This window comes from Ictalurus punctatus, chromosome 23 (assembly GCF_001660625.3).
Source record: "Ictalurus punctatus breed USDA103 chromosome 23, Coco_2.0, whole genome shotgun sequence".
NCBI classification, from domain to species: domain Eukaryota; kingdom Metazoa; phylum Chordata; class Actinopteri; order Siluriformes; family Ictaluridae; genus Ictalurus; species Ictalurus punctatus.
In genome coordinates, this window is record NC_030438.2 from 19695869 (window position 1) to 19723527 (window position 27659).

Sequence of the window (27659 nt, forward strand, 5' to 3'; positions counted from 1 at the left end):
CTCGGTTCAGTGCGCTCACCAGAAACCCATCACTGTGCTCAAAGCTGCAGCGGGTCGAGTCGTCACTGGCAGCCAGGACCACACCGTCAGAGTAAAGATCTCTCTCTCTCTCTCTCTCTCTCTCTCTCTCTCTATATATATATATATATATATATATATATATATATATATATATATATATATATATATATATATATATATATATATATATATATAATATATACACACACACACACATACGTATAATTTTGGTGCTGCTGTTCTGCAGGTGTATCGTCTGGAGGATTCCTGCTGCCTCTTCACCCTGCAGGGACACTCAGGTGGCATCACCGCCATTTACATAGACCAGGTGAGCATGACCTGAACCTCCGCTTCACCTTGGCCTCCCAGCCTGTCTGCAGGTTTAATTACGAAAGTGCGCAGAAGTGACGGCTGTATCACATTTATTCTATACTGTCTACATCATAATAATACTACACTTCAGTTCTATAATCCTGTCCTGATATTTTCACTGTTCTCAGATCAGCCATGAGAGGATATTCTGAACACAATGAGATTTTGACCCTGTGTGTGTGTGTGTGTGTGTGTGTGTGTGTGGTAGACCATGGTCCTGGCCAGCGGGGGGCAGGATGGCGCAATCTGTTTATGGGACGTCCTCACAGGAAGTCGCGTGAGCCATGTTTACGGTCACCGTGGTGACGTAACGTCGCTGGTCTGCACTACTTCCTGCGTGATCAGCAGTGGCTTGGACGATCTTATCTGCATCTGGGACCGGAGCACCGGCATCAAGCTCTACTCCATACAGCAGGTGCGCCAAAAAAAAAGAAAAAAAAGAGCAGAACAAAAACTAAAGCTGTGATTTCCTGTTTTTTTTATTTTATTTTATTTATATTTTTTATTTTTTACACCTTTGCCTATAATCACAGAGTGATTAATGTCCTGAAAGAACTCGGTTCAGTTCCAGTCAGACTGATTAATCTGATTAACAGAATCAAATCGACACGGGTCACTATAGCAACCAACTAGAATTCATCCTGGATACCGCCACCCACCTACAAACCACATAGCAACACCCTACCTAGCACATTTCTGGGATGCCATAGTAACAACCTAAAAAACCACGTGGAATTGCCATAGCAACCACCTAGCAAAGCCCTAGCTATTCCTCAGCAACACCAGTTGCTAGCTATTCAGGCACCAAACGTGTCCTGGCTATCCGACTACATTTGCGGCGAAGAGGAACGTTTAGTTTTCCGGCCAGACGAGCGACTACGAAGCTAACTTGGTGGCTCGAGCCGGATCTCTCGATTTGGAACTGAACCTGAAGGTTGATGTGATGTTTGCTGATGGACCCTCGCTGCTTACTGTGATGCGTGCAGCTGTTCTGTGTGTTTACAGATCAGTTCCTGTTCACGCTCCTGCTCTTGTCGATATTGTTGCTGCTTCGGCACATCGCTATGCAAGAAGGTTTTAAAAGCAACGGAAAAGGCCTTTTAGTTGTCGGCTGCTAACCCAGAAAGGCTAAACTTGCTAATACCCAACGAGAACCTGTAGAGATCTAGCTGCTTAGCATTATTCAAATAACACCATGCTAACAGTCCTCTCTAGCTTTCTGTCTGTGTAGAATTAAATCGGGGCTCTACCTCTAATCTGAACTCACGACCTTCTGGTAACTAGCATAGAACGCTAAAGTGATAGCTTGCCAAATAAAAAAAAACAAACGTGTATATAACGTCCTTAATACACCAAATGTAGTCGATCCGAAGCGAGTGAATTCTGGGTTCTGATTGGTCCGAATCAGAAAGGGTTGATTCATTTTCTATAACAGCAACTTTATATGAACACGCTCACTCTAACGCGTTATCGTTTCTATGGTAACCTCATACACCACGTACACGTGTAAGGAGACGTTTATGGAAGGAGTCTCCAGTGTCGGCGCTTTTTCGGCGTCTTCAGCAGCACAGAGGAGTTTACGCTTCTTCGTGACTTCAATGGAATAAATCATTTTTTAAATTGTAAATCGTCGTGAAGTTGCTGTGGTGTAAGAGGAATAAAACACTCCAGAGCGTGCGGTTATGGGAAAATAATCAACTCCATGGGGCGGGTGAGAGTAACCGCGCTCCGTCACGCCACCCCGTCGCTGAGAGAGTCTCGGCCGATCGACTACGTTTGTGGTAAAGAGGAAGTAACGTTTTTGGCTGAATTATTCCTTTAACTGCTCATTGTTATTATTCTCCGTGTGTGTGGGTGTGAAAGAGAGAGAGAGATGACGCGAGTGTAAGCTCAGACCCCAGCTGTGATTTTCTCATGTTTCCCCTGCAGGAAGTGGGCTGTGGCGCCAGTCTGGCCGTGATTTCCGAGAGTTTATTAGTGACCGGGGGTAACGGCTGCGTGTCGTTCTGGGACCTGAACTACGGGGACCTGCTGCAGACGGTGTATCTGGGTCAGAACAGCGAGGGGCAGCACGTACGGCAGCTCCTCGTGCTCGAAAACGCCGCCATCGTGTGTGACTTTGGGAGCGAGCTCAGCCTCGTCTACGTGCCCTCCGTACTGGAGAAGCTGGACTAAACACACGCACGTTTAGAAAAATGTGTGCGAGATGGACCGTGGTCTCTGCTTTTTTTAAAAATAACATGCCAGTAGTGAGGGAAACGGGGCATGGAATCCGTGCGTGCGTGCGTGTGTGTGTGTGTGTGTGTGAGAGAGAGAGCTCCTGCTGTTTTTTTTCTAATGGAAAACTGGACTTTAAGAGCTTTTTATATATTTTTTTGCTAGAAAAAGACTCAAAAAATCTAATCGCAGTGTATCTTTACTCACGGGATGGATGGGACACTGAACAATCGCTGCCTGGAGAAAGGTGTGTGTGTGTGTGTGTGTGTAAGAGTATGGCGGGGAGACGTTTACATGGAGAATAACTGCTGATGCGTGTGTGTGTGTGGGGTGGGGGGGGGATTACTGTAATGGGATGAACCTGTAAATCAGGTGTGTGTCGTGAGCGAGCGTTGCCCGTGTGTCGAAGGAGACGTGTCACTTTTTAATATTTAAAAACAAAAAAAAAATCCATTATTTATTAGCGATAAATTCTAACCGTTTGTACGATCAGATCTTTAAATGTATAAAAAGCGCTGACTAATTTAAACTTTAATGATATAACAGTCCGTTTGGACGGTGAGGGTCTGCTTTCTTTAAGACTACAAATGTTTTTTTTCGTTTTTTCTTCCTCGGGTCGTTCGGACGGGAGAAACGCGACAGCACTACTTACTACTGAACTTATTCTACGTTCGGGAGGTACACCTCGGGCTTCCGCACGAGAGACGATGCGATTCAGATTCTGAGCACGACCCTGCGAAAGGTTTCTCGATGATCGCGGCGAATCTGCCACCATTCGGTTAATCCGCGCTACTCGTTCGTCCTTTTTCTGATTATCGTCACTTTAAGATTGTTGCATCGCCACGCACCAACTACCACCCGAAACCCCGGACTCGTAACCCGGATTTTTCCGCTCCGTTTTATATTTTTATATTTTTAGTTTTATCTAAAATACTCAACTTTACCTCAGGAGAGAAAGCGTCGTCTCCTGTCATTTAACTGGTGGAGCCTGTCAAGATATTCAGTCCCTCCAGGATTTAGCGATCGCGGAAACTCCGCAACATTCAGAGGAGCCTTCAATTTCTCTAAATTATCACAGGTTCGAGCCGAGACGCGTCACACGCGAGTACGGCTAAAAGGTCTCGCGTAGGCACAAACGTCACTGCGTGTGAAAGAGCGTGCAAAATTATTTCTTGCCGTTGCGATTTCGCCAATTCGAGTAGTTTCCTGCAAAAATCACAGAAAGGAAAGAGACCTCTGTGAAATCCTGTACGGACTGAATAAATGCATTCTAACGCAGCCATGAACGTAGTGTCGCAAATGATTTCTAAACAAAAATGTTTTTGTTTGTACGTTTGTTGTAGACATGCAAAGCTACGAGCAGCTTAGGGGTGTGCCGATAATCAGTTACACAGTACATCACGATATGATCTGCTCTGATCTATCACTGACAGACGCGGTCTCTACAGGAGGATCGAACTGAACCTGACCTTCTCCGCTTCTCCCCACAGCCCAGGTTTGATTACGCTAAAGATAAAGTGCGTGAGAACAGCGTCGGCGGTTTAGAACGTGGCCGACGATTCCTTCACGTTGATCCTTCTTGCTTCAGAGCTCCACTCTTCGGTCCCGGACGCGCAGGACACCAGGGAGGAAGGGAAGAAGGGTTAGTGCTGAGACCAGACATTACATTCTGTGTCATCTGTTAGCATGACGACGTGCGATATCGGTTTACGTAAATATATTAATATAACTAAAATATCGTGCAGTTTGACGTCGAGTCCTACACCGTGAGCTGAAAACATTTTTTAAAATTTGTACACATCATAGAACCAGTGGAATTTTTACTGTACCTCCTTAACAGTTTTGTTTTTTTATTTATTTGCTTTTTTCCCACCTGAACGTCTACTCTGGAGTTAATAATCGGATAAAAACACTACGCACAGAGACGAACGTCAGCATCTGATTAAAGACCAGATAACGTGTAACCAGTGTGTGTGTGTGTTTTCTAAACGGATATTTTTTAAAGCCGCCTTTCAAATTTCGACCAAATGACAGATTCGTCGTTAATTCTGCAACGTGCGCCGCGCTCGCAATCTTACACGGCGAGTAGAAACGCACAGAGATGTTAAATTATTAGCAATATGAATGTAAATATTAAGGTGTGTTGCTGCCTGGACAGATTTAGGTTCCTCTGTGTGTGTGTGTGTGTGCGCAGTTGATTTCCAAAGCTGTGTAGTTTGTTGGTAGAAATGTGAATGGTGTTTTTAGACAAGTTGTGAACGACAGTAGTACAGATACTGGGATTATTACAGATGATGATGAGCTGTTCACGATATTGTTCATCAGTTGTCCGTAGACATTCCGTTATTTTCAGCTTCTAAAGAATGTGAAACCTCGATGTAAATAGCCTGAATAGTAACTAAAAAGATCAGGATGTTTTTCCATTGAAACTTCCGGAAGCTCGTTGGAGACAGATTAAAGCCAGTTGTGTCGCAATGTTGAATGAAACCTGCACACTTCTGAGCAAACAACTGGAGGTCTTATTTACTTAAATAGGTATACTGCGTAATATAAACAGCGCGTCGCGTCATACGTTTTCCTGGCACTGACTGGGTTTCCTAAACTCCATTACCATTCACACTGTTTAAAATGTAATCAGACCCGTGGCGTAGGCCAGACATGGAAATGATGGACAGTTGCACCGTATACAAAGCATAAAGAGGATATAACTAATGCTCTGTTCTATTTTTTATCATGGGCAAAGATCTTTGTACTAATTTGCAAATAAAAAAAAAAGCGTTTTCGTATCTGTGGTTATTTGCCTGTGGGTTCTTGGTGGTGTGTTGCAGTGTGCAGCTACAGCTCGTCAACGCTGGCATGACGATAGCAGACTGAGGAGCGGCTTAACGACACGGTTAAACCGTTGCTGTTATTCTGTTCTTTCCAAGTAAAGGCAACACGTGTAAGGAATGATTTGAAGAGATGGATTTTTAATTAAGATGTATTTACAACGTTTAACAAGGCAGAAAGAATCAACTCAGAATGGGATGTTTATGGTGTGCCGAATCAGAAATAAGTTATAAGGTTATAATGCGTTATAAGCAAAAAGTGAGTGAGTACATGGCGGTGAGTGTCACTTAGCCATACGTAAAGTTAGCAAGTACTCCCCCGAAAAGAGCTAACAATAGAAGTCAGCTAGTAATAATAATAATAATAATAATAATAATAACAATAATAATAGTAATGTTAGTAGAAGGCAGGTAGCATTGCTTAAATGTGATTCTGTGAACTGGTCCTTTTTCAGTTGTATGCTAATATAAAGTTAGCACATTTTGTCAGATTCTTTCAGTTTTCCATCATGGTCGTAGCTGATAAACAAATAGGCCACAGTGCAGGCAGCAAAGTGCACCGAGGGGAACTTGTGCAATAGAAGTGGGAACCGTTGAAGACTTAAACTGCTCTGAAGTACAAAGTGAACTGGGGTTCTTCGTTCAAACCCCATTTTTCAGCTTAAGATTTAAGCAAACCGCCACTCCGACAAACCTACTGTCGCCTTCTTCTGAATTAAAGTGCTCACAGAGTCCCCAGTTTGATCGCCGTGCCTTTTATCTCCATCGTTAACAAAGACATATTTGGCGTCGAGATGCAGATGTCCATTTAGAAGGCCCGGCTCATCTTCAGAAGGAGGTGTGCATGCTGGGAAACAGCTTTAATGAACAAGGAAGGCAGTACCAGAAAAGTGCAGACTCCGAGATACACAGGGACTGACACGCGGTGAGGTGGTCCCAGAGGTACAGGCCATGGACACGGATTCAACTAATAAAAGGCTGTTAGCTAGCTGATAAGCAGTGAAAATGCTGAGGCGTAAACAGAACTCGTTGCCTCATCAAAAAGGGAATCCAAGAAGTCAGGACTTGTTGAGAGTCCAGAGGGGATCCAGGGTGCTGAGTGGGTCATCTCCAGTCGGAGGACCCTGAAGACCCTGGCCTTCCTGCGCCTGGAAGAAACTTTGCTTGCTGATTCGCTGTTTGCCACGGCAACCATTGTCTAGTGTGAAAGCTTCGGGTGTTAAGGAAGCCAGAAGGTCCAGGGGTGATGGTGCTGGGGGAGGTTCTTCAGGTGCAGCATGGCTGTTGGAGATTGGCATGGGTGTGGATCCGTCAAACCCATTACCCTCGTGGTGAGGAGGTGAAGGGGACTGCATCTTACCTGGAGAAGCAGGGCAGGAAACTGGGGGACTTAGTGAGGCAGGAACCGCATCTGTCAGAGAAGGAGCTTGGAGGTCCTGAACTAGTGCCAACTCGGGTTCAAGTCCTGCAGCGACAGAAGGCGTTGGGTCCTGATTTGGGTCCTGGTCAGACTCAACACTGGGTGGACGGATGCTGAGCCTAGCAACCGTAGCCTGGATGGAGCTAATGGACATATCGCCTCCAAGAACAATATCCTGAGCCTCTGGCTGGGAATACTGCTAAACAGACACATCAGGATTTATAGTTAGGTCGGAGTTGAACAATCCTATGTACAAAAGCTCTGCTGAGTCCGATGTGTTTGAGCACACTAAACTACAAATTTAAGCGTTACCTTAACTGCTGCACTGTTTGTGGACTTTTGGCTTGCAGTGGTAATGATGCCACGACGCTGAAGCACCTGCTCCGCATGTTTCAGGACTGCTTCGTGGCAGAATTTTAGGTGTAACTATATAAAACATAAGAGAACAGCAGGTATTTTTACTCAGAAGCCTGTGTTTCTCAGATTTCACCCTAGTCTAGACACTGTCAGTTCAGAATTGGAATCGAATTCAAAAATATCTTAATATGTTTGTGAATTTTTCTGCAACATCCACACACACACCTTCTCCTGTAGCATATTCTTCCTCTGTTGTCTCATCTTCCTCACCAGCTGAGATAGGTCAGGTATACCATTCCCAGCCTCCAGCTCTTGTAGTGCAGCGTACAACAGGCAGAAGGCTCCGGTTCGGCCAACACCAGAGCTGAAAATTACAAGCACCTGAGGTAAATGTGTTGAATTTTTCAAATACCGAGGGTTGTACGTTTGAATAACTCACCTGCAGTGCACCACAACAGGTGTGTGTAAAGGGCGCTGGAGAAGATAATGTCCGTGAACTTCCTGAATGAAGCGAATGAGGTTACTTTTGCTCTCTGGCAAGCCGCTGTTTAGAGAAAAGAAAGAGGAAAAAACAAAAGCTTTGTTTATACTGCACTTGACTAATCCCTTTGATTAAGGATAACTGTATCTTTTTACGTGTTGGGTCCATACAGTTCGGGCCATGAGGTGAACTGTAAGTGGATGACTGTGCGCTTCAGACTCTGATCACGATACTGCAGTCCAATCATGCGCTCCACGTGAGTGGCTGTGTTTTTCTGGGTAGTCAGGCTGAGTGTGATTGAGCCTTGAGTGATCTGCTGTCCTCTTTCAGATGGAAAGTAGCGCAGAACTTTTTGCTGTAATAGAAACAAAAAAATTGCTTTGGACTCAAAAAATTAAGACTGGTCTGAAATTACGAGGCGTTGAGAATGCGGGCCTTACCTTTTCCAGTTCTTGCTCAGACACCAGCATTACAATTAGTGACACTTTTTGCTCGTAGACCATGAGCCAGAAATCGGCAGCAGTTCCAGTAAGGGGAGCCTGTGTTGCGATAAGGCGAGGACAATATGGTGAAAGATCCTCTATGAAGCTGGCGTTGATGTAGTCGTCTTTGCCAGAGTGCAGGACAACTCGATTACAGTCGTAAGGCATGACGTCCTGGTGGCGGTTTTTCATGGTGTAGCACCGGGCTATGGCGATGGAGAGCTGACGAGAATCTTTCTCTTGCTGATCTTGCAGCTCCTTCCATCGAGCGTCGAGTTCGGACAAACCTCCCTCTCCCGAGGGACGCTCCAAAGACTGGACAGTTGACCGAAACCTTTCGAGCTCTGCACAAAGCTGCGAGACCCTCTCTGGAGCCTGGTATGGATCACCTTGAATAATCTTCACTCCCTCAGATTTCTTGCGAAGCTGTTCATCTTGAGGATCAGCCTTGGTGGGTAATAAGACATTGGCAGTGTCTTTGCTGCCACCATGTTGGCTCTCCGGGCTTGAAGAGAGAAGATCATCTGTACTGGAATTCTGGTGCTGAAACAGTGAGTTGGAGGGGGGCAGGGGTGTTGTTGCAGTCTGTGGCATCGCTGCACCTGCAACAGGTGTCAGAGCAGGCGAGGGTCTCTGAGGAATGATACCTAGTGAGGAAGGCCCTGATGATGGAGAAGGCGACGGGGCAGGCAGGATACTGCTCGGTGTAGTCCCTGGTGCAGCTGAAGATGGTGGGATCATACTCTGTGGGAGTGACTGTGGGAGTCCAGGTGTAACAACTGGTCCAGAATGCTGCATTGGTCCAGGAGGAATGATCCCAGCATGTGGCCCAGGGTAAGATGCTGGCACCCCTGATGGTACCTGTGGAGGCAGAGCCTGGGGCTGCTGAGGAACTGTGGATTGGTGAACTAAAGGAACACCACCAGGATAACCCACAGGTGTAGTGTGAGGAGGGAGATGGTGCTGAGGCAAGTTGATAGGTTGCTGGGTCATCTGTGGGGGCACTGAAGGTCGAGGTCCAGGAGGAAGTGGTGAGGGAAGATTGCCATGGGGCTGTGAAGGGAGAGCATTGGTGTGCACTGGGAACTGTGCTGACAGAGAGACTGGAGGTAACTGAGGCTGGACAGGGACTGGAACCCTTTGTGGGGTTGCTGGAAATGCTGGCTGGTAGGGAGGATGAATTTGTTGATAGGAGGGGTATGGCAATGGTTGGGAAACACTTGGTGCTGGTGGCCGAGACGGGTGAGGTAAAGACTGGGAAACAGCGGATACTGTTGGATGAGAGGGATGCAAGACTGTTTGGGAAACTGCAGGCATTTGCAGGTGAGTGGGAGGAGACATTTGGGAGGAAGATGGTAGCATTTGTGGCTGAGATAATGGAGGTATTTGTTGTGCAGTGGGAGGCATTTGTCCATGGCCTGCAGGTGGTACCTGCTGTGAGGAAAGGGGTGTTTGTGGAGGGGGAATAGAATGTATTTGCTGATTGACAGGGGGCATGTAGGGCTGGGAACAAGCAGGCATTTGTTGTTTTACATTTGGTAAATGTGGCATAGAAACTTGAGGCATTGGCTGGGAGGATGGAGGCATATGTGGTTGCATGGAATGATGGGGCAGCTGATTTGGAGCAATGGCATTCACAGGCTGGCAACCAGGAACATATGAAACAGGAGAATACATCTGCTGGGGCAGTGCAGATGGTGTAGAGTGAATATTAAATGGCCGTTGCTGAAGATTAGGTGGTCCAGGTGGTCTCGGTTGCGCCATGTGGTGTAGGTAGTGGGGTCGAGTTTGTTGTGGGAGCTGAGGCCCAGTTACAGGTGCAGGTATCTGCTGCTGAGCTGGCACCGGCTGGAAGAACTGCTGTGGTGTGCTCGACTGTGGTTGGCCTGGACCGTGAACTTGGAGAAATGGTTGAGAGGGCTGCGACTGTGGTTGAGAAGCTTGTACTCCCTGAGGTGGCTGGCTGACAGGAACACCAGGCTGCTGCAAATACTGAGGCTGAGAAGCCACTGGAGGGGGAGGATTATACACAGCAGGAGTGGGTATAGGGTGTCCAGGCGTGGGTGCAGGCATGACTGGCTGTGCCGGTGCTGGAGTATAGCTGGAAATAGGCGTTTGCACACTGTCCACAGTGGTGGTGGATGTGCGAATGGGAGCTGGTGGGCCCGATACAGCCGGCTGGGTTTGTAAAGATGGAGGACGGTACCCAGGCACCGAAGTAAGCCGAGAAACTTGAGGGTTGGGCATCTGAGGAACCTGGTGTTGCTGGGGAAGGGAGCCTGGTGGCAGACTGTGGTTGAAGCCCTGGGTTGGGGGAAGCGCTGTAAAACGGGAGATCTGCGCGAGAAGTTCAGGAGGTGGTAGGTTCGGAGGAAATCGGGGTGGTGTATATAGAGCAGCTGCCCCTGGATGAAAAGCCTCTGGTATCATGTGAAGAGAAAGCTCGGGAGGCAAACTACGAAGGTCTTCTGGTAAGTCTCCACCTAAGGCTAGAATGGCAGCATTCAGCTTGGCTATTTCAGGGTCATCCATGCCAGAGGAATTCATATCTGGGGCTTTCTTTTGGGCTGGCTTTGGGGCGGTGGGCCTTTGAGGAACCTTTTTTTGGAGCTCTCTGTTGCAAGAAGTTGGAAAAGTGAAGGTTACTGAACATGTAAGGTTATTTAAACTTATCACTAACTGATATCACCAACAAATAGGAACAAATGATTGCATCATGGCTGGCCCATGGTAAATAAGACTGGGACAGTGAGGTGAATGACAAAAGGGATGGTTAATGTGAAGAGACCGTTTACATTTGAAACATGCTACACTGCCTCTTACTTTTCCAAAATGGCTTGTCGCTCTTCCTCCCTGGTCTTGCAGATGGTCTTAGCCCTTTCTAAGAGACGAGAAGCCTTAGCCTCCAAGTCTTCATAAAACTCTTTTCCCTCCTGCGATTTCTTCATCAGGTCTTCATAGGCTTCATAGGAAGCAACAAGCATTTGCACTGTACTGTTCCATCTGCATAGTACACATGAAACACAAGTCAAACGCAAATATTTCTACAGAAGTTCATTTAGCGCAAAAACCTGCCCCTCTCAACTCTTACTTATGTTCCGTCTCAGCCAGGCCCTTGCGTACTGTTGCATACTGGACGTTGGCATCCGTCAGTGCCTTCAGGATGTTCTCCTGAGCAGCTAGATTTTGATCGATGTACACCTTTACCTGCTCGTACTTCTTCAGCTGCTCCTCAAATAACCTCTGAGAAGACATAACGACATTGGAATAACCCACAAAATATATAAATGGTATACTAGTCTTTAAATCATTGAGAATCACATCAACAGCAACGTCACCTGGTAAGCGAACGAAATTCTAATTCTTATCTAGTACCTTCATATCAGCCCTCTCGGTGGTAACTAAAGCAGCAGTGATGTCATCCTGCTGGATCAGCTCCCTTAACTGCTTCTCAAGAGAACTGCGCTGGTCTTTCATTTCCTGGACTTTACCCAGAATCCTTTTCATGCACTGGAGACCTGCTACTTCATCTGGAAAAATGGCAACAAATTAAAACATTTTCCACTTGCGTGGAAGTTTATTAACAGACCACCATTCCACAGTGGGGAGATACATTTCTTTAAGGATGTACCTTCAGAAAGTTGTGGTCTGGGCAGTGCCTCTCTCAGAGTGTCCAGTGGTCCACCAAGCAGTCGCAGGTTGCTAATGTGTAAATTCATGGCCCGGTGAAGTTCCGTGTTGGTGAAGCTTGCTTTCTCGTGGGCCTCCAGGTATTTCTCGAGGTCCCTACGAAGCTCAGCTATGACTGCAGGTTGTGCTGGGACGCTCTGCTTCCCTGCTACCTCATGTAGCTTCCGGTCACCCGCTTCATCGTCGTCTAACACTGATCGAATCTCCCTCAGGGAGGCCTCCACGTCCGTGAACACACCCGAGAGTACTGAGATAAACGGAGACGCAAATGAGCATGATGTCTTTGGAGGACACTTTAAAAAACATAGTCTACTTTTATGGATTTATTCCTGGCCCAACCACGAGAAACACACCAACCCTGCATAGACTGTATGAGACTCTTTACTGTGTCCGGTCTCACGCTCAGGGCCGCACACTTCTCCATAAGTACAGAGGGAATGCTATTGTACATGTCCATGTTGTCCACAGAATCTGGGTCCAGATTCAGAGAGTCCATGAATTGTCTGAAGAAACAAGACTAGTTAGGCTAACACGTTAAAAAAATAATAACCGCAGAGACCCTGCACTCAGATGTTTGTTACTCACTCTAAAGTCTCGTTCTTGCCGTCTATTTTTGCCATGACTTCTCGTAGCAGCTTGGCCTTTTCTTCACTGTGGATGACAAGGCTATTATTAGTGAAGTTATTCATCAGTAATGGCAAGTTTGCTTTAAATACAAGCAGAAAAATACAAGCAGTTGTCATAGGAACAATAGTCAAATACAGGTTTTTGAGTGAAGTTTCATTATTAGCAACGTTTCATGTTTGGCAAACGCAACCTGTAGAGAGAGGAGGCCTCATGAGCAGCCATAGGCACCAGCTTGGAGAAAATGTCTGGTCCTGTCACGCTGGGGTCTGTTGGATTCACGGGTAAGGCTTTGACTAGCGGCGCACCTGTAGAAGGTATGGATGTTTTAAGTCATTTATTTTTAAGTAAATTTGAGGTTTTATTTTTAATCAAAGCAGTTTGTTATCAAACCTAAATATAGTGATGCATGATGTACACTGCTGGTCAAAAGTTTAAAACACTCATTCTTTTTATTTTTCCACATTTTATAATAATAATAAAGTCATAAAAACTCTGAAGTAACACAAATGGAACTATGGGAATCATGTCGTTATAAAAAATCCAGAATAAAGCAAAAATTTCATATTTTAGCATCTTCAAAGTAGATGCCATTTTTGACAAGAATTTCCAGAAATGTATTCTTGACATTTTCCCAACCGATTTCTTGAGGAATTTCCCTGAGATGCTTTTTAAACAGTATTAAAGGAGTTCACACCTACGCTGCACACTTATCGGCTGCTCTTCGGAATATTTCGTTCCGAGTCGTCCGTTTAAGATAAAAAAAGATTTTTTGTAAATAAAATATTCGTTTTCTAAAGAAAAACGAATACATCGTCACGATTATATTTATTGTCTACGACACTGATTTCACACATTTAATCATACACCCTCAGATGAAAAGATTTTTAATGATCATGAGAAACATTTCAGTCGAGTGTCCACAAACTTTTGACCGGCCGTGTACATAAGATATTCACAAGAAATTACTTATAATCGTGACGGGCTGAAACCCAAAATACCTTTAACTGAAGGCAGCGTCTCCAGAGACGGCACGACCTCATGGTAAATGAAGTCATTGTCTTTCTTAGCAGAGTTAAATCTAAACCAAAAAAAGAAGCAACAAACGTCTTTTAAAAGCGTAAGTGCGGTGGAAATTAAAGAGAGACTACACTCGAATGCGGTTACTAATACTAACTTCCCCCCGATGACGTCCATGGTGAAGCGCAAGGCTTCCTGAACGCTGTCTGGCTGGCCTTTAGCCAACTTTATCGCTTCGGACAGTTTGTCTAGTGAACTCTGAAGATAAGCGAGCTGAGGAGGAACAAAAAATAAACAAATTACATATAATAAAATTTAAAAAAGCATGTATAGTAGCGGAGTCCTACTGCTATGAACTGCAGGTATTAATATTTGAAAGAGGACTCGCAGGAATTGGCGGACACAAACGATGACTACTGAGATAAAAGGGTGTGATGAAAGTGGGATTTTTACCCTCTCTCCATATTTCTGCTGCTCCTCAGCCTGCTTTCCCATATGCAGCTGTGGAGAGACAGAAAAGGCCAGTGAGACCACATCTCAATCATATTCTTCTCATGTATATACTCATCTCTCTCCCCCGAGTCTATCTCTCTCTCTCGCTCCGTTTCATAGTAATCCGATTAAAAAAAAAGACATAGCCCTTTTTTAATGGAGAACTGATCAACAGAAACCGTCTTCAGTGTTTAGGGTAGTGCCTCAGTTCCAGGACTCATCCCTATTTTTGGCACATTATACACAGTCAATTTTTTCCCCCTTCACAAAGACACCCACATGAGCAACAGCAGCAAAATAGTAAATCTTCATCTGCACGAGTTTCTTCCAATCTTTCTGGATCTTCCCAAGCATCGAGGCGGTGTCGGAGTTCTCCAGGGCACGGCAAGCCTCTTTATAATAATCCACTACCTGAAGGCAACAGCAAGGAAACAAATTAAGGCGTGATATCGCTTCAACACCGTGGCCTTTCAGGAGAGCAAATCAATTAAATAGATCAAACATTGGACACTGTGACGGTTAGCTAAAACTGGGCAAAGTTTATTTTTTTTAAAGACTAATCTGGATGGTTGAAAACAACGCAAAAATGGTAAAATACTGAAAAAGAAAGCTGCTAAAACGTGACTTTTCATCGTGCAATAAGTGGCCTTCTGTTGAATTCTGGACTGTGATTGGTCAGAAGGTGTTGATTCATTTTCTAGAACAGCAGCGCTCTGCTTCTAATACGTTATCGTTTCTATAGTAACAGCTCGTTCACAGGGACTCGTACGGCGGAAACATTTACAGAAGGAGTCTCCAGTGTCAGCGCTTTGTAACAGTCAGAAGTAAAGCTGTAACGTTTACGTTTTCGGGGTTTCCATAACGACGAGCTGCTTTTCTTTTTCTGGCGTATTCTTACGTCTTAACTTCAACAGAGAGAGAAATGTTCCAAAACACTGACTCGAACTATAAACGAATAAACATTACAGGTGAAGGTGAATAACGTGCTGCTGCAGGACTGCTGCTACGAAGGGGCTTGTTATGTTTAGTGTTATGAAAAAAATTATGACACTAGGTGTATTTTTTATTTTTTTTTTAAAGCTTGTTGTAGTCTGGGAAATACCTGAGCACTTATCCGTGCAACAAGGAAACTCTTTCTGTTGTCCAGCATGGACTTCTCCAGCAAACACTCCTGCGCCTGACCCTGTAACACACAATCTGAACTATTACACTATTCAATTCAATTCAGCTTCATTTGTATAAGTGCTTTTAACAGTGGACCGTGTCACAAAGCAGCTTCGCAGAAATAAATACATTCAGGATATAAAAATTAAATGTATGAATTAATCCTTAAAACGTTAGTGTTAAAGAAGGTGTGTGTGTGTGTGTGTACCAGCATGAGATTGATGTTGAGATTAAGGATCTGGTGACTCATGTCCACGCTGTAATTATGGCTGAAGTGATCTCGCAGGTAGGTGAAGGCTCCAGCTGAACACTGGAAATGTGTGCACGAGACCTTCATCCCCTGCCGAGAGGAAGATTAACACAAGCTGGAATTAGAAACGTGAGGCAAGAGACGCGAGACATTTTGTGTGGAGGGTGATGATATGAAAAAAATGAGAACTTTTTCTCATATTGTTCAAGGCAAAGATGTCGGATATTAACTGCCATTTCAATTCCCTGCTTGACGGGTCTTCTTGTAGATTTCCGGATCATCCGTGTAGGTGTTTATAGTGTCACCAAAAATGGCCGCCAAGCGCACAGACTTTAATACGGAAGCCCAAAGAGGTCATGGGTTATTTTTTTTTTTCTTGTTTTCTCGACATGGTTTTCTTAGGGCTTCTGTACGTTACTAAGATTAGATAAGATATTTTATTGCTCCGTCGAGGAAATGTTTCTTTGAGCAATTATACACACAGAAATTCAATCACACATTCACATACATCACGTATGCATTACTAGTGTCATTCTTTGAGTTAAAAGGACTGTTTGATTGTCTGCCAGCCCACAAAGCTATGCTATTGCTTAGCCCTGCAGTGATTGCGCAGCCCGGTCACTGTTACACAACTCCACTGTTACTGCACAACCCCATACACAGTTCCACAAAAAAGTAACCTAGAAGGAAGGACTTGAGCGAAGAGCCGTGTTTGATCTCGGTCTGAGGTCTGGGTACAGACTCGTATTGAATTGATATTACAGCAACGTGTATTTCGATATCAGGCGTTCAGACTGAAGGAATATTTAATGTGCTGGATTTCAGTAGCACATGAAAGTGGACCAGCTCTAAAGTTCACCCAAAAAAAAAAAAAAAAACAAGGTAGGAACTAATGATTCCTATCTATGTCACGTCAACAGATCCCGGATTACAGAAAAAAGAAGGAGTTCATTTTATCATTGTTGCTTAAAAATAAAAAGGGGATGTTGTTGAAGGTGAATGTGTGTAAATGGAACGCCGACTTGTAATATAAGTAACGCTGAAAGAACTGAACATGAATAGAAACGGGAACATGGGTCGATCTGAGCGATCGGTCATCTGCCGATAAAACAGGAAACACTTGCCTCCTCTGATACTCGGTTGTCCATCGCTCCCAGCATCGAATGCAGTGCTCCTGCATGAGCAAAAAAAACAAAAAAAATACAATTATATATATATATATATATATATATATATATATATATATATATATATATATATATATATATATACACATACATACATACATACATACACACACATATATATACACACACACACATATATATATATATATATATATATATATATATATATATATATATATATATATATATATATATATATACACACACACACGTCTGGAATCAAGAAACATGAGCTCTTAAACAACACGTGAAGGAGTCAGTGCAGACACTCACCCAAATTATACAAGATGCATGCTTGCTCGTAGCTAATGTCGTCGTGCGTGACCGTCTTCCCCGAGAAGATCTCCGTCCTACCGAAGAAGAAGAACAAAAGGAAAATGATGAGAGAAATAACACTACAGGCCGGGTTCCATTCGAGACATCCGATATTAATATACACGTTTGCTGATGTGTCCAGCAATCATGAAAATGATCACTACACCACTGCTGAATCCAAATCCTGGATTGTGATTGGTCATGAGGTGGTGATTAGCTTTTTTTTTTTTTATAACAGCAGCTCTGACTGTAGAGTAGCTTTATAATCCTTATAGTTTTATAAAAGCTATACAACTTTAAATTTTCTGTCGTTTTGAGCTATAAATCGGTGGTCTGTAATAGGGCGACAATAATATCGCGTCAAAAAAATACCAAGACGCTTCTATGACAAAACAATCGTGATGCATTTTAAATATATGAAAAACTTTGAGTTTGATTATTTAAACCTGGAAGAGAAACCTGTCTAATAATGATTGTTTTTTTTATTATGAGATGGTGTGATATATTGCAGAAATATATTATATATATATATAGCAGGAAAGTGTATTGTGATGTACTGCGATTCACAATATTGATATTAGATCATCATGTCACCCAGCACTAGTTTGTAGATATAAGGCTTTGGGACCCCTGAAATTAATTTGTATTCAAAATTAAACGTGTGCGTAAATTCGATGGAAGTCACAAGTTAAGAAATCTGACCAGGACACCGGGACAGCGGCTTCCTGCCCGGGACCCAAAGGCACACGGCTCTGCAGGTAGTGCAGCTGCCCGAAGTATTTGCGTAGTGTACTGCAGCCCTCGAAGTCCCGCGTCACGTTCACCGCACTCTGAGGAAGAAAATCAGAGATTAGACCCAAAGTAGTGGAAACTGTCCGGGAAGATCATTTCATGTCGTTCGCTCACCTGTCGTAATTGTTCCAGTTTCTTCAGCGGCTCGTTGTAGTTGTCTGGATCCTCTCCGTAATTCTTCAGTATGAACTAACAAAGCAAAATCAAGAGGAACAAAACAGACGTCACACTGTGTATGATACTGGGACAGTTTACAGGCTGAGATATTTACAGGTAAAGAATAAAACAATTTGTGTGATGCTGTTATAGGGATGTGGTGGTGATGAAGCACCACTGACCAAAAAATATATATTGTGATATGTCTTCAAATATTTTGACACACATCATTATATATAATATCCTTTTTCCTGAGACTTGATACAAAACCTACATTTTTGATGAACATATTTTGATCAGATCCCTAAAGTGTATATAAAAAAAGGTAATTATTATTTTAAAAAAAGAGTCCACAAACCAAATCCAACTTTGATAAATATGAAAAATGCTATGATTATATATTATTACGTTAGTGAGACAATGGTGTTGCTTTAGAACTTATAGAAAAACACGTCCTGGGCTGAAAATTAGCTAGGTATTTTGTTGATGAACTTTTAATCAGCTGTCCTTTCTTACTTTTCAATTATTTAGAATAAAAACCTGTCGGTTACGCCCATGTTACAGTATTAGCCATGCACACAGACACACACGCTCTATTTTCCCTGGCCGTATTACGTCAAATCCCGCCTAATACACTGTGATTGGCTCATACGATCCAAATCATAGGCACTCCGATTGGCTGCTTCTTCAGCCTCACAAGCTCACGCGCAGTTTTAACAATCACCAGCTGATATTAGCCAATCACAACGCAGGAACGGGAAAACGGGTGGGGGAAAACAACACAATTATGATTAGCGTGCAAGCTAGTTGGGTAGCGTAATACATTTGGCTAAGGTTAACCACTTGTTAGCGAATCCACCGGATTTCACGTGAATTATGCCAATTAAAGAGACACTTTAAAGTATTACTCCGGGTCTATCATGATGTTTGAGTCATCCTCACCTGTTTAACAGTCGAGCTAAACTGGAACTCTCCAGCCTCCTTCAAATCCAGCCAAATCATCGGCATTCGCGGCACCGCCTCCATTTTCAGCCAGCTAAATTCACTCAGCCGGCGAACCTGAAGTGCGATAAATGGTTTAAACGCGGTTTTGCTCTACTATAACGTGTAATCGTCTTCTATTAATCGGTGTTTTTCCAATCTAAACGACTGTGTCATGTCCCAGGAAACTGCTGGTGTTTCGGACATGACGTAAAGGTGTAGGCTGATTGGACTTATGGGTAATGTAGTTGTTACCATAGAAATAGTCGCACAGGAGCGCCCGCCATATTGGAGTGGGATAAACCCGAATCCAACTGTAAACCAGTTCATGTTTATGGGTAGATGTTGAAATTAATGTATTTTAAAACCATCAAAAACAAGATACAAAAACAATAAAGTGTCCAAGAAACTGCTTAAAATGCATACGAGCATCTCTATACTATTAACCCCAATAAAAATGCCATTACTGATGATTATACATGGCTACGCTAATTTTAAATGTCCTACTGCTGTTACTATAGCAGAACATCACTAACTAAAGTAGTTAGCGGCTAGTTATCTCATCTTTAACTAGCTCATTTCAGTCACAGGTTTACTCTGTCAAATATAACATTACCAAAACAACCAAACTATTGTTTAAGTGATTTTGTTCAAGCATTTATTTAGTTTAGTTTGCTAGTTAGCTTATAACCCTGTTTCTTGAGTTATACAATACTGTTTAGATTAGAAGTACTGAGAATATCTGTTTTATATTTGAAAAATTGCATCATGATAACAATTTGAAATTAAAATAAATAAATAAATAAATAAATAAATAAATAAATAAATAAAATGTAGCCTAACTCTTTATTTGTCAAATATCAGTTAACCATTGAAACATATTTTTGAGTTCAGGGGTACTTTAATTAACAGTGTAAGTTGATGTTCGGTAACTAGCTAAGATACTGTCATTAGCTGAAATTGATCTATTTAATATATATATATATATATATATATATATATATATATATATATATATATATATATATATATATATATATATATATATATACAGTCTCTCACAAAAGTTAGTACACCCCTCACATTTTTGTAAATATTTGATTATATCTTTTCATGTGACAACACTGAAGAAATGACACTCTGCTACAATGTAAAGCAGGGTGGAAAAAAACCCAGTAGAAACCATCACATAACTTCTAATGGTTTCCACTACAAATACCATTTCAAACCATCAGCTAACCTTTAAAATTGTTACCATTACTGGTAGTAGTACCATTACTCAGTAGCACTAATATACCCCCTCACCGTCCATCAGCGTGTGTAAATTTATTGGTACACACAGGTAAACTTCCTCTTTGTGTATTTTCATAGGAACACATTTGACTGCCCACTTATTATAACCAGGTCAGTGAGCTAAGCGAACATGCAGACACAAAGCTGATCACAGCTACATTTGTTAACAGCAGGGATGAAGATGCTTCAGCTGGTTACGATTCTACTCACGCTGTCCGGTATGAAACCTCATCTCACTCTCAGTTTCTTCTACATAATGATTGCTCAGTGTTGTGAGTTTTTCACTGATTCATGTTGCAGTGTGTATTGGACTATACACAGGTACATACTGACATATTAATCTGTGTCTGATCAGAGACTAATAATGACGGGTTAAACTGATGTGTAGATGTTATTTGATATTTTTACATTTAAATATATTACTAGTACATTCTTAACGTGCTAATAATGCTCGACTGCTATTGCAAGTCAAAGACACACTGATGAATAAGAAATGGAACCAAATGTAATGAATTATCTGTCATCATCTTACATCTGTCTTTGTGTGAGGAGCTTTATGCTATATTTTGTACATGCTGTGCTGTTTTCCCCAATGATTCGGGAGACCAGGTTCCTTTTATAGGCCGTCATACACTGGGGTAAAAGACTATGGGGTTAGAATTGTTTCATAATTAAAAATAAATAGATTACGATCCACAAATAAATGTGGTGAGATTTATAAAAATTAAACAAATTCACAAATGCACCGAATGAGATCAACAAATATATGTCAGTAGTTTCACAAAAATAAATTAAATTGACAAATAAATAAAATGAGATCACAAACCCAACTCTGCCTTGTATTCATTTGTGAATCGTCTCCTTTGCGTTTGTGAATTTTGAAACATTTCCAGCGTCAAGAGTGCACTCAAATCCACAAATAGTTGGACTCCACTGACCGTCTACTCAAGCCAATCGGATAACCGCCACATCGCACTGACCAACTGTGGCACGTTCGCACTCCAACCAATCACGTTTTGTTTCACAATCAGGACGGGAACAGAGTCATACTGCACCGAACTCGCATATTAGGAACGCTCTCCAACATGGTCGATCAGGAGGAATGACGACAGGAGAGTTGTTTGGAAAAATTCACAAAAATTCTCTGCAGGTGGTGCCAGCATGTATATGTGTGTGTTGGTGTGTGTGTGTGTGTGTGTGTGTACAACATATATTGTAAATGTTACTTCCTAAACTACTGTGATGTTTATGATATCACCACATCGTTTTCCACGCCCAAACCATGCCCTGAGGATACTGTAATTAAGTTTAGATGATCAGGTTAAATTCATATGGTCTCTCTGAAACACACTCCTGATCATTTTAATTCTTAATCAAATTGCTGACAGAATTTCGAAATTTACTACAAGGTTCTTTCTCTGGGAGGGAAAATCGGCTTTTGTTTCCTGGTTAGTTCTCTGTAGTGAGCAGTCAGGTTTCTCCTTAATTTATATCTTTATTTTCTCCTTTGTTTCTGCTCTCGCTAGCTCATCTGGGTTTCTTTGTTTTGGTCTGCTGTAGGATGAGTGTCAGACCTCATAGCTCTTAAAGCTAGCTCCCCTTTTAATTTCAGTCCTCCTCGTGGTGCACTGGTAATGTCTTTGCTTTCTAACCCAGAGGTTGTGATTTTGAATCTGTTTCTGGGTGATTGTTTAATTTGTGTATTTTAAGAGAGTACTTTTTCAATTTGTTACTTTTCTCCATAACCAGTGCAGAGTGTCTTGGCTTGAGCTTATTATTTATTTGCTGTTTTGGAGGTTTCTGTTTATCCTCCTTATCTGCTCTGCACTTGGGGTCTGTCTCTTGAGTATTAGTTGTGGCTCACACAGTTTGAAAAAAAAAAACAGAAAGATGGATTCTTATTGAAGAAATATAATTTTTTTAAAAGCACAGAACATTAAAAAACATGTTCTTGCTGGTGGATTCAGACTTTAGGATGTGACTGTATTATAATGATTAACACCCTCTCAGTTGTCATGTCACGATCTAAAGAGTTCTGTAAGGCCTTCAGAAAAAAAAGGTTGTGGATGCCTATGAGGGGGTTAAAAAGATCTCCATATTATTTGAAATACTCATTCCACTGTGAGGAAAATCATCTACAAATGGCTCAGATTTCAAACGGCTGTCAATTAGACCGGGACCGACCGTCCTGGCAAATTCAGGCCAAGAGCGACCGTCTGATGCAAAAAGAAGTCTCCAAGAACCACAATATTTCATCACAGGATATGCTAGTGAGTCTTACAATCAGAACGAGATTGCACAGATTTGACCTGTATGGGAGGCGTGTCAGGAAAAAGCCTTTGCAAGATTACAGTTTGCCAGCGAGCATACAGGCAAAGACCAGGCCTTTTGGAATAATGTGCTCTGGACAGACGAATCAAATATAGAGTTGTTTGGTCACAGTAACGGCAGACATGTTCGGTGCAGACCAAAGACAGCTTTTGAGGAGAAGCACCTCATACCGACTGTGAAGCACGGTGGTGGAAATGTTATGGTTTGGGGTTGCTTCACTGCCTCAGGGACTGGACAGCTTGCATTCATTGATTCAGCTATGAATTCTGCATCATATCAAGCAGTGCTTGAAGATAACGTGAGGCCGTCTGTCTGAAAGTTGAAGTTGAACCGAAAGTGGATCTTTCAACAGGACAATGATCCTACTCACACGAGAATATCCACCAAGGAACGGCTGAAAAAGAAGAAATGGAGGGTTATGGAACGGCCGAGTCAAAGCCCGGATATGAATCCCATTGAGATGTTGTGGGGGGATCTGAAACGGGCAGAACATGCCAGAAAACCCTCAAACATCTTACAACTGAAAGAATATTGCATGGAAGAGCGAAAAATTCCAGCAAGCCGATATCAGAGACTGGAGGACAATTATGCAAAACGCCTACAAGAAGTTATTTCAGCTAAAGGGGGCAATACTAGCTTCTGAGGTCAAGGGTGTACTTTTTCCACATAAGAATATCACATCTATTGATATTTCTGTTAAACAAATGATTGAAAAATCTAATGTTCCTTGTGGTTTTATTCAACTTTATTAATAGGTATCATTTCAAAGATGATCTAATGTTTGCTTGTCCAAATATGTCAAAAAAGCCAACAATTTCCATGGGGTGTACTTATTTTTTCACATGACTGTATATTTAAAAATGTATCTTTTCAAATCTTGACTGCTTTATGTACACACTTATTCTGCAGGTGTTTTCAGTGATTGGGGTGTGAAATATCCGGATAATCCGATCTGTGCTGTGAGAGGATTCAGTGTCCCCATTCCCTGTAGTTATTATTATCCAACATCAAATCCCAATATTCAGGTGACACAAATGCTGTGGTGCTCAATGAACTCAAACACAGATAAGTGTCAAAACCCCCCGTATGTTTATAACAGCGCATCAATCACCACATCAGACTTTGAGTACGCTGGAGACAACAAATCAAACTGCACTTTGTTAATCCACAATGTACAGTTCAGTTATTCTGGAGTGTACAAATTCAGATTTATAACTGATAATCCCAGTGGAAAATGGACAGGTGAACCTGGAGCGACTCTACAAGTTGCAGGTGAATTTTAATGATTAAAATAAAAATCGAAAATTATTCATAATTATTTATAATTCTCATTATTTAACTTCCTCAGCTAAATAAATGCATTATATAATCTTTCTCTATATGAACTGTGAAAGTAAATTCAAGTCAAGTTTTAATTTTATCATAAAATGTCATTTAGTTGATGTTTATTATTCAATAACTAGATTTCTATCTGTGTGAGAAATCCTGAGTGACTGACGTGGAGTCTTTCCTGCTCTCTGAAAAAGATTTAAAGGTGTCACTAATCAGGCTCAGTGGAATCGGAACCCTTAAACAAGGAGACTCGTTAAATCTGACGTGTGATGTGAACTGCACACAAAGTTCCTCACAGTTTGTGTGGTCTAAGAACAACGAGCGCTTAAATACATCAGGACGCGTTCTTCACTTTCCTGCTGTAACCGTGAGGGATTCTGGGAATTACACCTGCACTTGGAAAACCAACAGGGCGTCAGGATCTGAAACGATCAGCCTTCACATCGAGGGTGGGTCCATCTGCTCATAACATTTTTGTGTGTGTTGGAACATTTTAAGAAATTGTTATTGATAGGATCTGTATGTGCTTCTTCTCAAATGTAGATCTTGAAAGAAATATATATTTTGTAACTTTTTAAATCGTAACTGCTTTATGTACACTCTTATTTTGTAGGTGGTTGGGGTGTGAATTATACCACGCCGATCTGTGCTGTGAGAGGATTCAGTGTCTCCATTCCCTGTAGTTATTCTTATCCACAGCACAATTATCAAGTGACACAAAAGCTGTGGTGCTCAATGAACTCAAACACAGGAGGGTGTGAAAACCCCCCGTATGTTTATAACAGCTCATCAATCACCACATCAGACTTTGAGTACGCTGGAGACGACAAATCAGACTGCACTTTGTTAATCCACAATGTACAGTTCAGTTATTCTGGAGAGTACAGATTCAGATTCATAACTAATGTGAGCGGTGACATGTGGACAGGTGAACCTGGACAGATCCTACAAGTTTCAGGTAAATGCTATGTTTTAAAAAAACAAATAAATAATATATTCTTTATGTGCATAATGAACTTTCTATAAGATTCCACTGTGAAGGCGTGTTTTTATTATTTTATTCTACCAGTTATCAAAAATGTTTTCAGCTGATAATAAATTAAGGACAGAAGATGATGGGGCATGCTGTTATTGGAAAATAATCACTGACCTGGTGGTGTGATGCGGCCTGACGTGAAGTTGATTATTTTCTCATAACAGCACAAGCGCATTAATATAAACCTGTGATTTGTAGCTGCGCTACTGTCAGAGCTGCTGTTATAGAAAATTAATCACCTCCTGACCAATCACAGTCCAGAACTCAGCAGCGCTGTGATATAACACTTTATATATAACATATATTAATAAAAATAGAAAAACTAACGAAACACATTATATAAGAACGTGTTGTTGATTCAGATTGTAGAACTCGACTGTATTATAATGATTAACACCCTCTCAGTCCTGAGTGACTGACGTGGAGTCTTTCCTGCTCTCTGAAAAAGATTTAAAGGTGTCACTAATCAGGCTCAGTGGAAACGGAACCCTTAAACAAGGAGACTCGTTAAATCTGACGTGTGATGTGAAGTGCACACAAAGTTCCTCACAGTTTGTGTGGTCTAAGAACAACGAGCGCTTAAATACATCAGGACGCGTTCTTCACTTTCCTGCTGTAACCGTGAGGGATTCTGGGAATTACACCTGCACTTGGAAAACCAACATGACGTCAGGATCTGAAACGATCAGCCTTCTCGTCGAGGGTGGGTCCATCTGCTCACATCACTCCTGAATGTCTCGAATGATTACTGAAGGAAAGGAAGAAGTCGATCATGTGCCCCTACACTCCTGTAGCAAGCGACTTGTGTTCAGTTTTTTCTTGTTTTCTTCTCAACAGGTGAAAATCCTGATCATCAGCCAAACTGGATCATTGCTGTGGTGACATCTGGAGTGATTTTCATCATCTTAGTCCTCTTAGGAGCTGCGATTTGCAACAGAAGGTAAAATTCTGCCCTAGATATTTTAGTGTTTTAACGAGGCTGGTGGTTTCTGTTCCTCCCCTCTGAAGTTTACCTCGTGCACTGGTTTCACCGTCCACTGGCTGGTCTGATATCTAAATTAAGGTGTCGTCTTTCTGCTTCTGCCAGGAGGAAACCCGACGCTCCGGAAGACAACAGCAGAAACGCTGGAGAGCAAACACAGGTATGACATAGTTAATAGTCGACACTTAGTTCTGCACAGTAGAGACTGCATTCTTAAATAATCAGAACCAAACCCCATCATACTTATAACTCTGAAAGAACCTCCAACGTAAGAGGGGTTGAAAATAACCATTAGACATTTTTTCTAAAGCCGATGTTCTTCAGATATATAATCTCTCACAGTTAGAACCTCAGGAGAAAAAAAACGACCATCAGTTGGTCAGTTAATACATTAAAATAAGCACCTTAACGTTACTATTTTTGGAGCCAACCAAATCAGCTGCCGTGAGTGTTCCTACTTCAAAGTTCTCTGTGTAGGCTTCATTACTTCAGAATGGACCGCCCCATTAGCATTCCAGCTTCAATGTGAATGTTAAATAATGATTGAATGAGGTGGATGTGAGCACAGGAATGCTAACTTAAATACATTTTATGGATTTTATCTGTGTTTATCTTTTCAAAACTAAAAGTCTGAGCTCACTCCCAAGAACCAACTTTATTATTCAAATCAAATGTAAAACGATATTATTCTTAATATTATTCAATAATCAATTATTTAAAACCGAGAGAAATGTAGCTGTGTCAGAAATACTTCTTTGAATCGTGTTGACACACTTTATCATTTATTTTATTGTAATGGTAATTTGAGTCCCCGCAGGTAAAGCAGCTTCCTCTGCCCAATGAAGAAGTGCCGCAGCAGGGGGATGTGACTTATGCATCTGTGTGTATCAAAGACAACAATCTGAACAATGGGTAAGAACTAATGCTGTGTAGACAGAGGCAGGTTCAGGTTAACTGTTTGCCAGCTCCTTTATCCAAAAAACAGGGATAATTTATTCAAATAAACATAAAATACACTGATGATTTAGGATTGGGACTTAGCAGACCCTGTTAATTTAACATATAGGCTTAGTCCTCTGTCAGTTTGTAATAATTATAATAATATTAGATGGAATTATGGTTTAATAAATAGAGTGTTTTGAGTAAACTCGAATCATACTAGCTAAATACAACTTAGCTATACACGTGTATGCTATACACGGCTCATAAATGGGTTTGTGTGTGATTGCAGGCGTGTCCACACTGAGCAGAAGAAGGAGGACATATCTGTTATCTACAGTACTGTGACAATAAAATGATCACGTCTTTGACATCATATCTTGAGGCGCTTATTTTACTCAGGCAGCTTAAAAGGAAAAAAAGGCGTGTGACTATGCAACCTGGCACGCTACTAGAAGATGGATTCAGAGTGCACAGTGGTGACACCTGCTGGTGAAGAGGATGTTTTACACACACTCCTGCTGCCCAGTGTGATGTGATCCTGACACACTCCTTCTTCTTGATCAATCCTAAATGCTCTACTCCTGCTTCTTCATCTTAGAGCTTTCTACAGGTCCACCTCACATTCCTGCTGCAGTAGATAATCTCATCTGGACACCACAGATTTGAACTTCCTATGACCTGCAGCTGTAATTATAAAGACTGGTTGTAATGTTGGAGATGACATTAGTTAAGAGCTTTGATAATATATTACATTTGCATTTTCTTCTTTGTTTGTCTTAAACTGTAGTAATAAACATATCAAAAATCTACAGAAAAAAGTTTAGTTCACTTTTTACCCACTCAGGACCACCACATTATCATAAACTTAGCAGCTGTAAAGAAGTCTTTATGCCC

At 42.0% G+C, this 27659-nt stretch overlaps 3 protein-coding genes across 6 annotated transcripts in view; 2 read left to right on the top strand and 1 right to left on the bottom strand.

Moving 5' to 3' along the window:
* The window catches only part of scap (SREBF chaperone), a 20892-nt gene extending 15496 nt beyond the window's left edge, over nt 1–5396 (top strand). Inside the window, exons 20-23 of the mRNA XM_053674780.1 lie at nt 1–91; nt 269–349; nt 602–808; nt 2323–5396. The exon at nt 1–91 is cut by the window's left edge and continues 76 nt beyond it. Of these exons, the coding sequence (XP_053530755.1) occupies nt 1–91; nt 269–349; nt 602–808; nt 2323–2568 (625 nt within the window). The 3' untranslated portion in view covers nt 2569–5396. The remainder of the gene's footprint in view (nt 92–268; nt 350–601; nt 809–2322) is intronic.
* Nucleotides 5397–5562: 166 nt separating this feature from the next.
* ptpn23a (protein tyrosine phosphatase, non-receptor type 23, a) lies at nt 5563–19070 on the bottom strand. Of its 3 annotated transcripts, none has more exons than XM_017452921.3 (24): nt 18811–19070; nt 17827–17901; nt 17623–17750; nt 16879–16955; nt 16543–16592; nt 15377–15508; nt 15107–15187; nt 14284–14415; nt 13966–14013; nt 13670–13785; nt 13494–13573; nt 12686–12800; nt 12454–12519; nt 12226–12371; nt 11810–12115; nt 11554–11708; nt 11270–11421; nt 11002–11181; nt 8137–10792; nt 7867–8051; nt 7655–7759; nt 7441–7579; nt 7171–7284; nt 5563–7057 (listed from the first exon to the last, which is right to left on the bottom strand). In XM_017452921.3, the coding sequence occupies exons 1-24, from the start codon at nt 18892–18894 to the stop codon at nt 6497–6499; spliced, it is 5883 nt and encodes a 1960-aa protein (XP_017308410.1). In that variant the 5' UTR covers nt 18895–19070; the 3' UTR covers nt 5563–6496. The 3 variants fall into 3 exon arrangements, with proteins under 3 accessions (XP_017308410.1, XP_017308409.1, XP_017308408.1); XM_017452920.3 differs by having other exon boundaries at nt 5563–7054; nt 7852–8051; XM_017452919.3 differs by having other exon boundaries at nt 7852–8051.
* Nucleotides 19071–20017: 947 nt separating this feature from the next.
* Nucleotides 20018–27574, top strand: LOC108256164 (carcinoembryonic antigen-related cell adhesion molecule 2). Of its 2 annotated transcripts, none has more exons than XM_053674783.1 (9): nt 20018–20360; nt 23383–23745; nt 24000–24254; nt 24419–24763; nt 25290–25544; nt 25679–25781; nt 25929–25983; nt 26641–26735; nt 27055–27574. In XM_053674783.1, exons 1-9 carry the CDS (start codon nt 20318–20320, stop codon nt 27119–27121), a joined length of 1581 nt encoding a protein of 526 aa, XP_053530758.1. In that variant the 5' UTR covers nt 20018–20317; the 3' UTR covers nt 27122–27574. The 2 variants fall into 2 exon arrangements, with proteins under 2 accessions (XP_053530758.1, XP_053530757.1); XM_053674782.1 differs by having other exon boundaries at nt 20019–20360; nt 26632–26735.
* Nucleotides 27575–27659: the final 85 nt, after the last annotated feature.

What these genes read in the sequence shown, in the direction of transcription:
- ptpn23a (XM_017452919.3), bottom strand. Translation starts at nt 18,894, where the DNA reads ATGGAGGCGGTGCCGCGAATGCCGATGATTTGGCTGGATTTGAAGGAG. An exon ending in ATGGACGTCATCGGGGGGAA is followed by an intron (nt 13,574 to 13,669) that starts GTTAGTATTAGT and finishes TTTTTGGTTTAG; the next exon opens with ATTTAACTCTGCTAAGAAAG. An exon ending in CAGACCACAACTTTCTGAAG is followed by an intron (nt 11,709 to 11,809) that starts GTACATCCTTAA and finishes CCATTTTTCCAG; the next exon opens with ATGAAGTAGCAGGTCTCCAG.
- LOC108256164 (XM_053674782.1), top strand. Translation starts at nt 20,318, where the DNA reads ATGAAGATGCTTCAGCTGGTTACGATTCTACTCACGCTGTCCG. An exon ending in GATTCTACTCACGCTGTCCG is followed by an intron (nt 20,361 to 23,382) that starts GTATGAAACCTC and finishes CTTATTCTGCAG; the next exon opens with GTGTTTTCAGTGATTGGGGT. An exon ending in ACGCTGGAGAGCAAACACAG is followed by an intron (nt 25,984 to 26,631) that starts GTATGACATAGT and finishes TGGTAATTTGAG; the next exon opens with TCCCCGCAGGTAAAGCAGCT.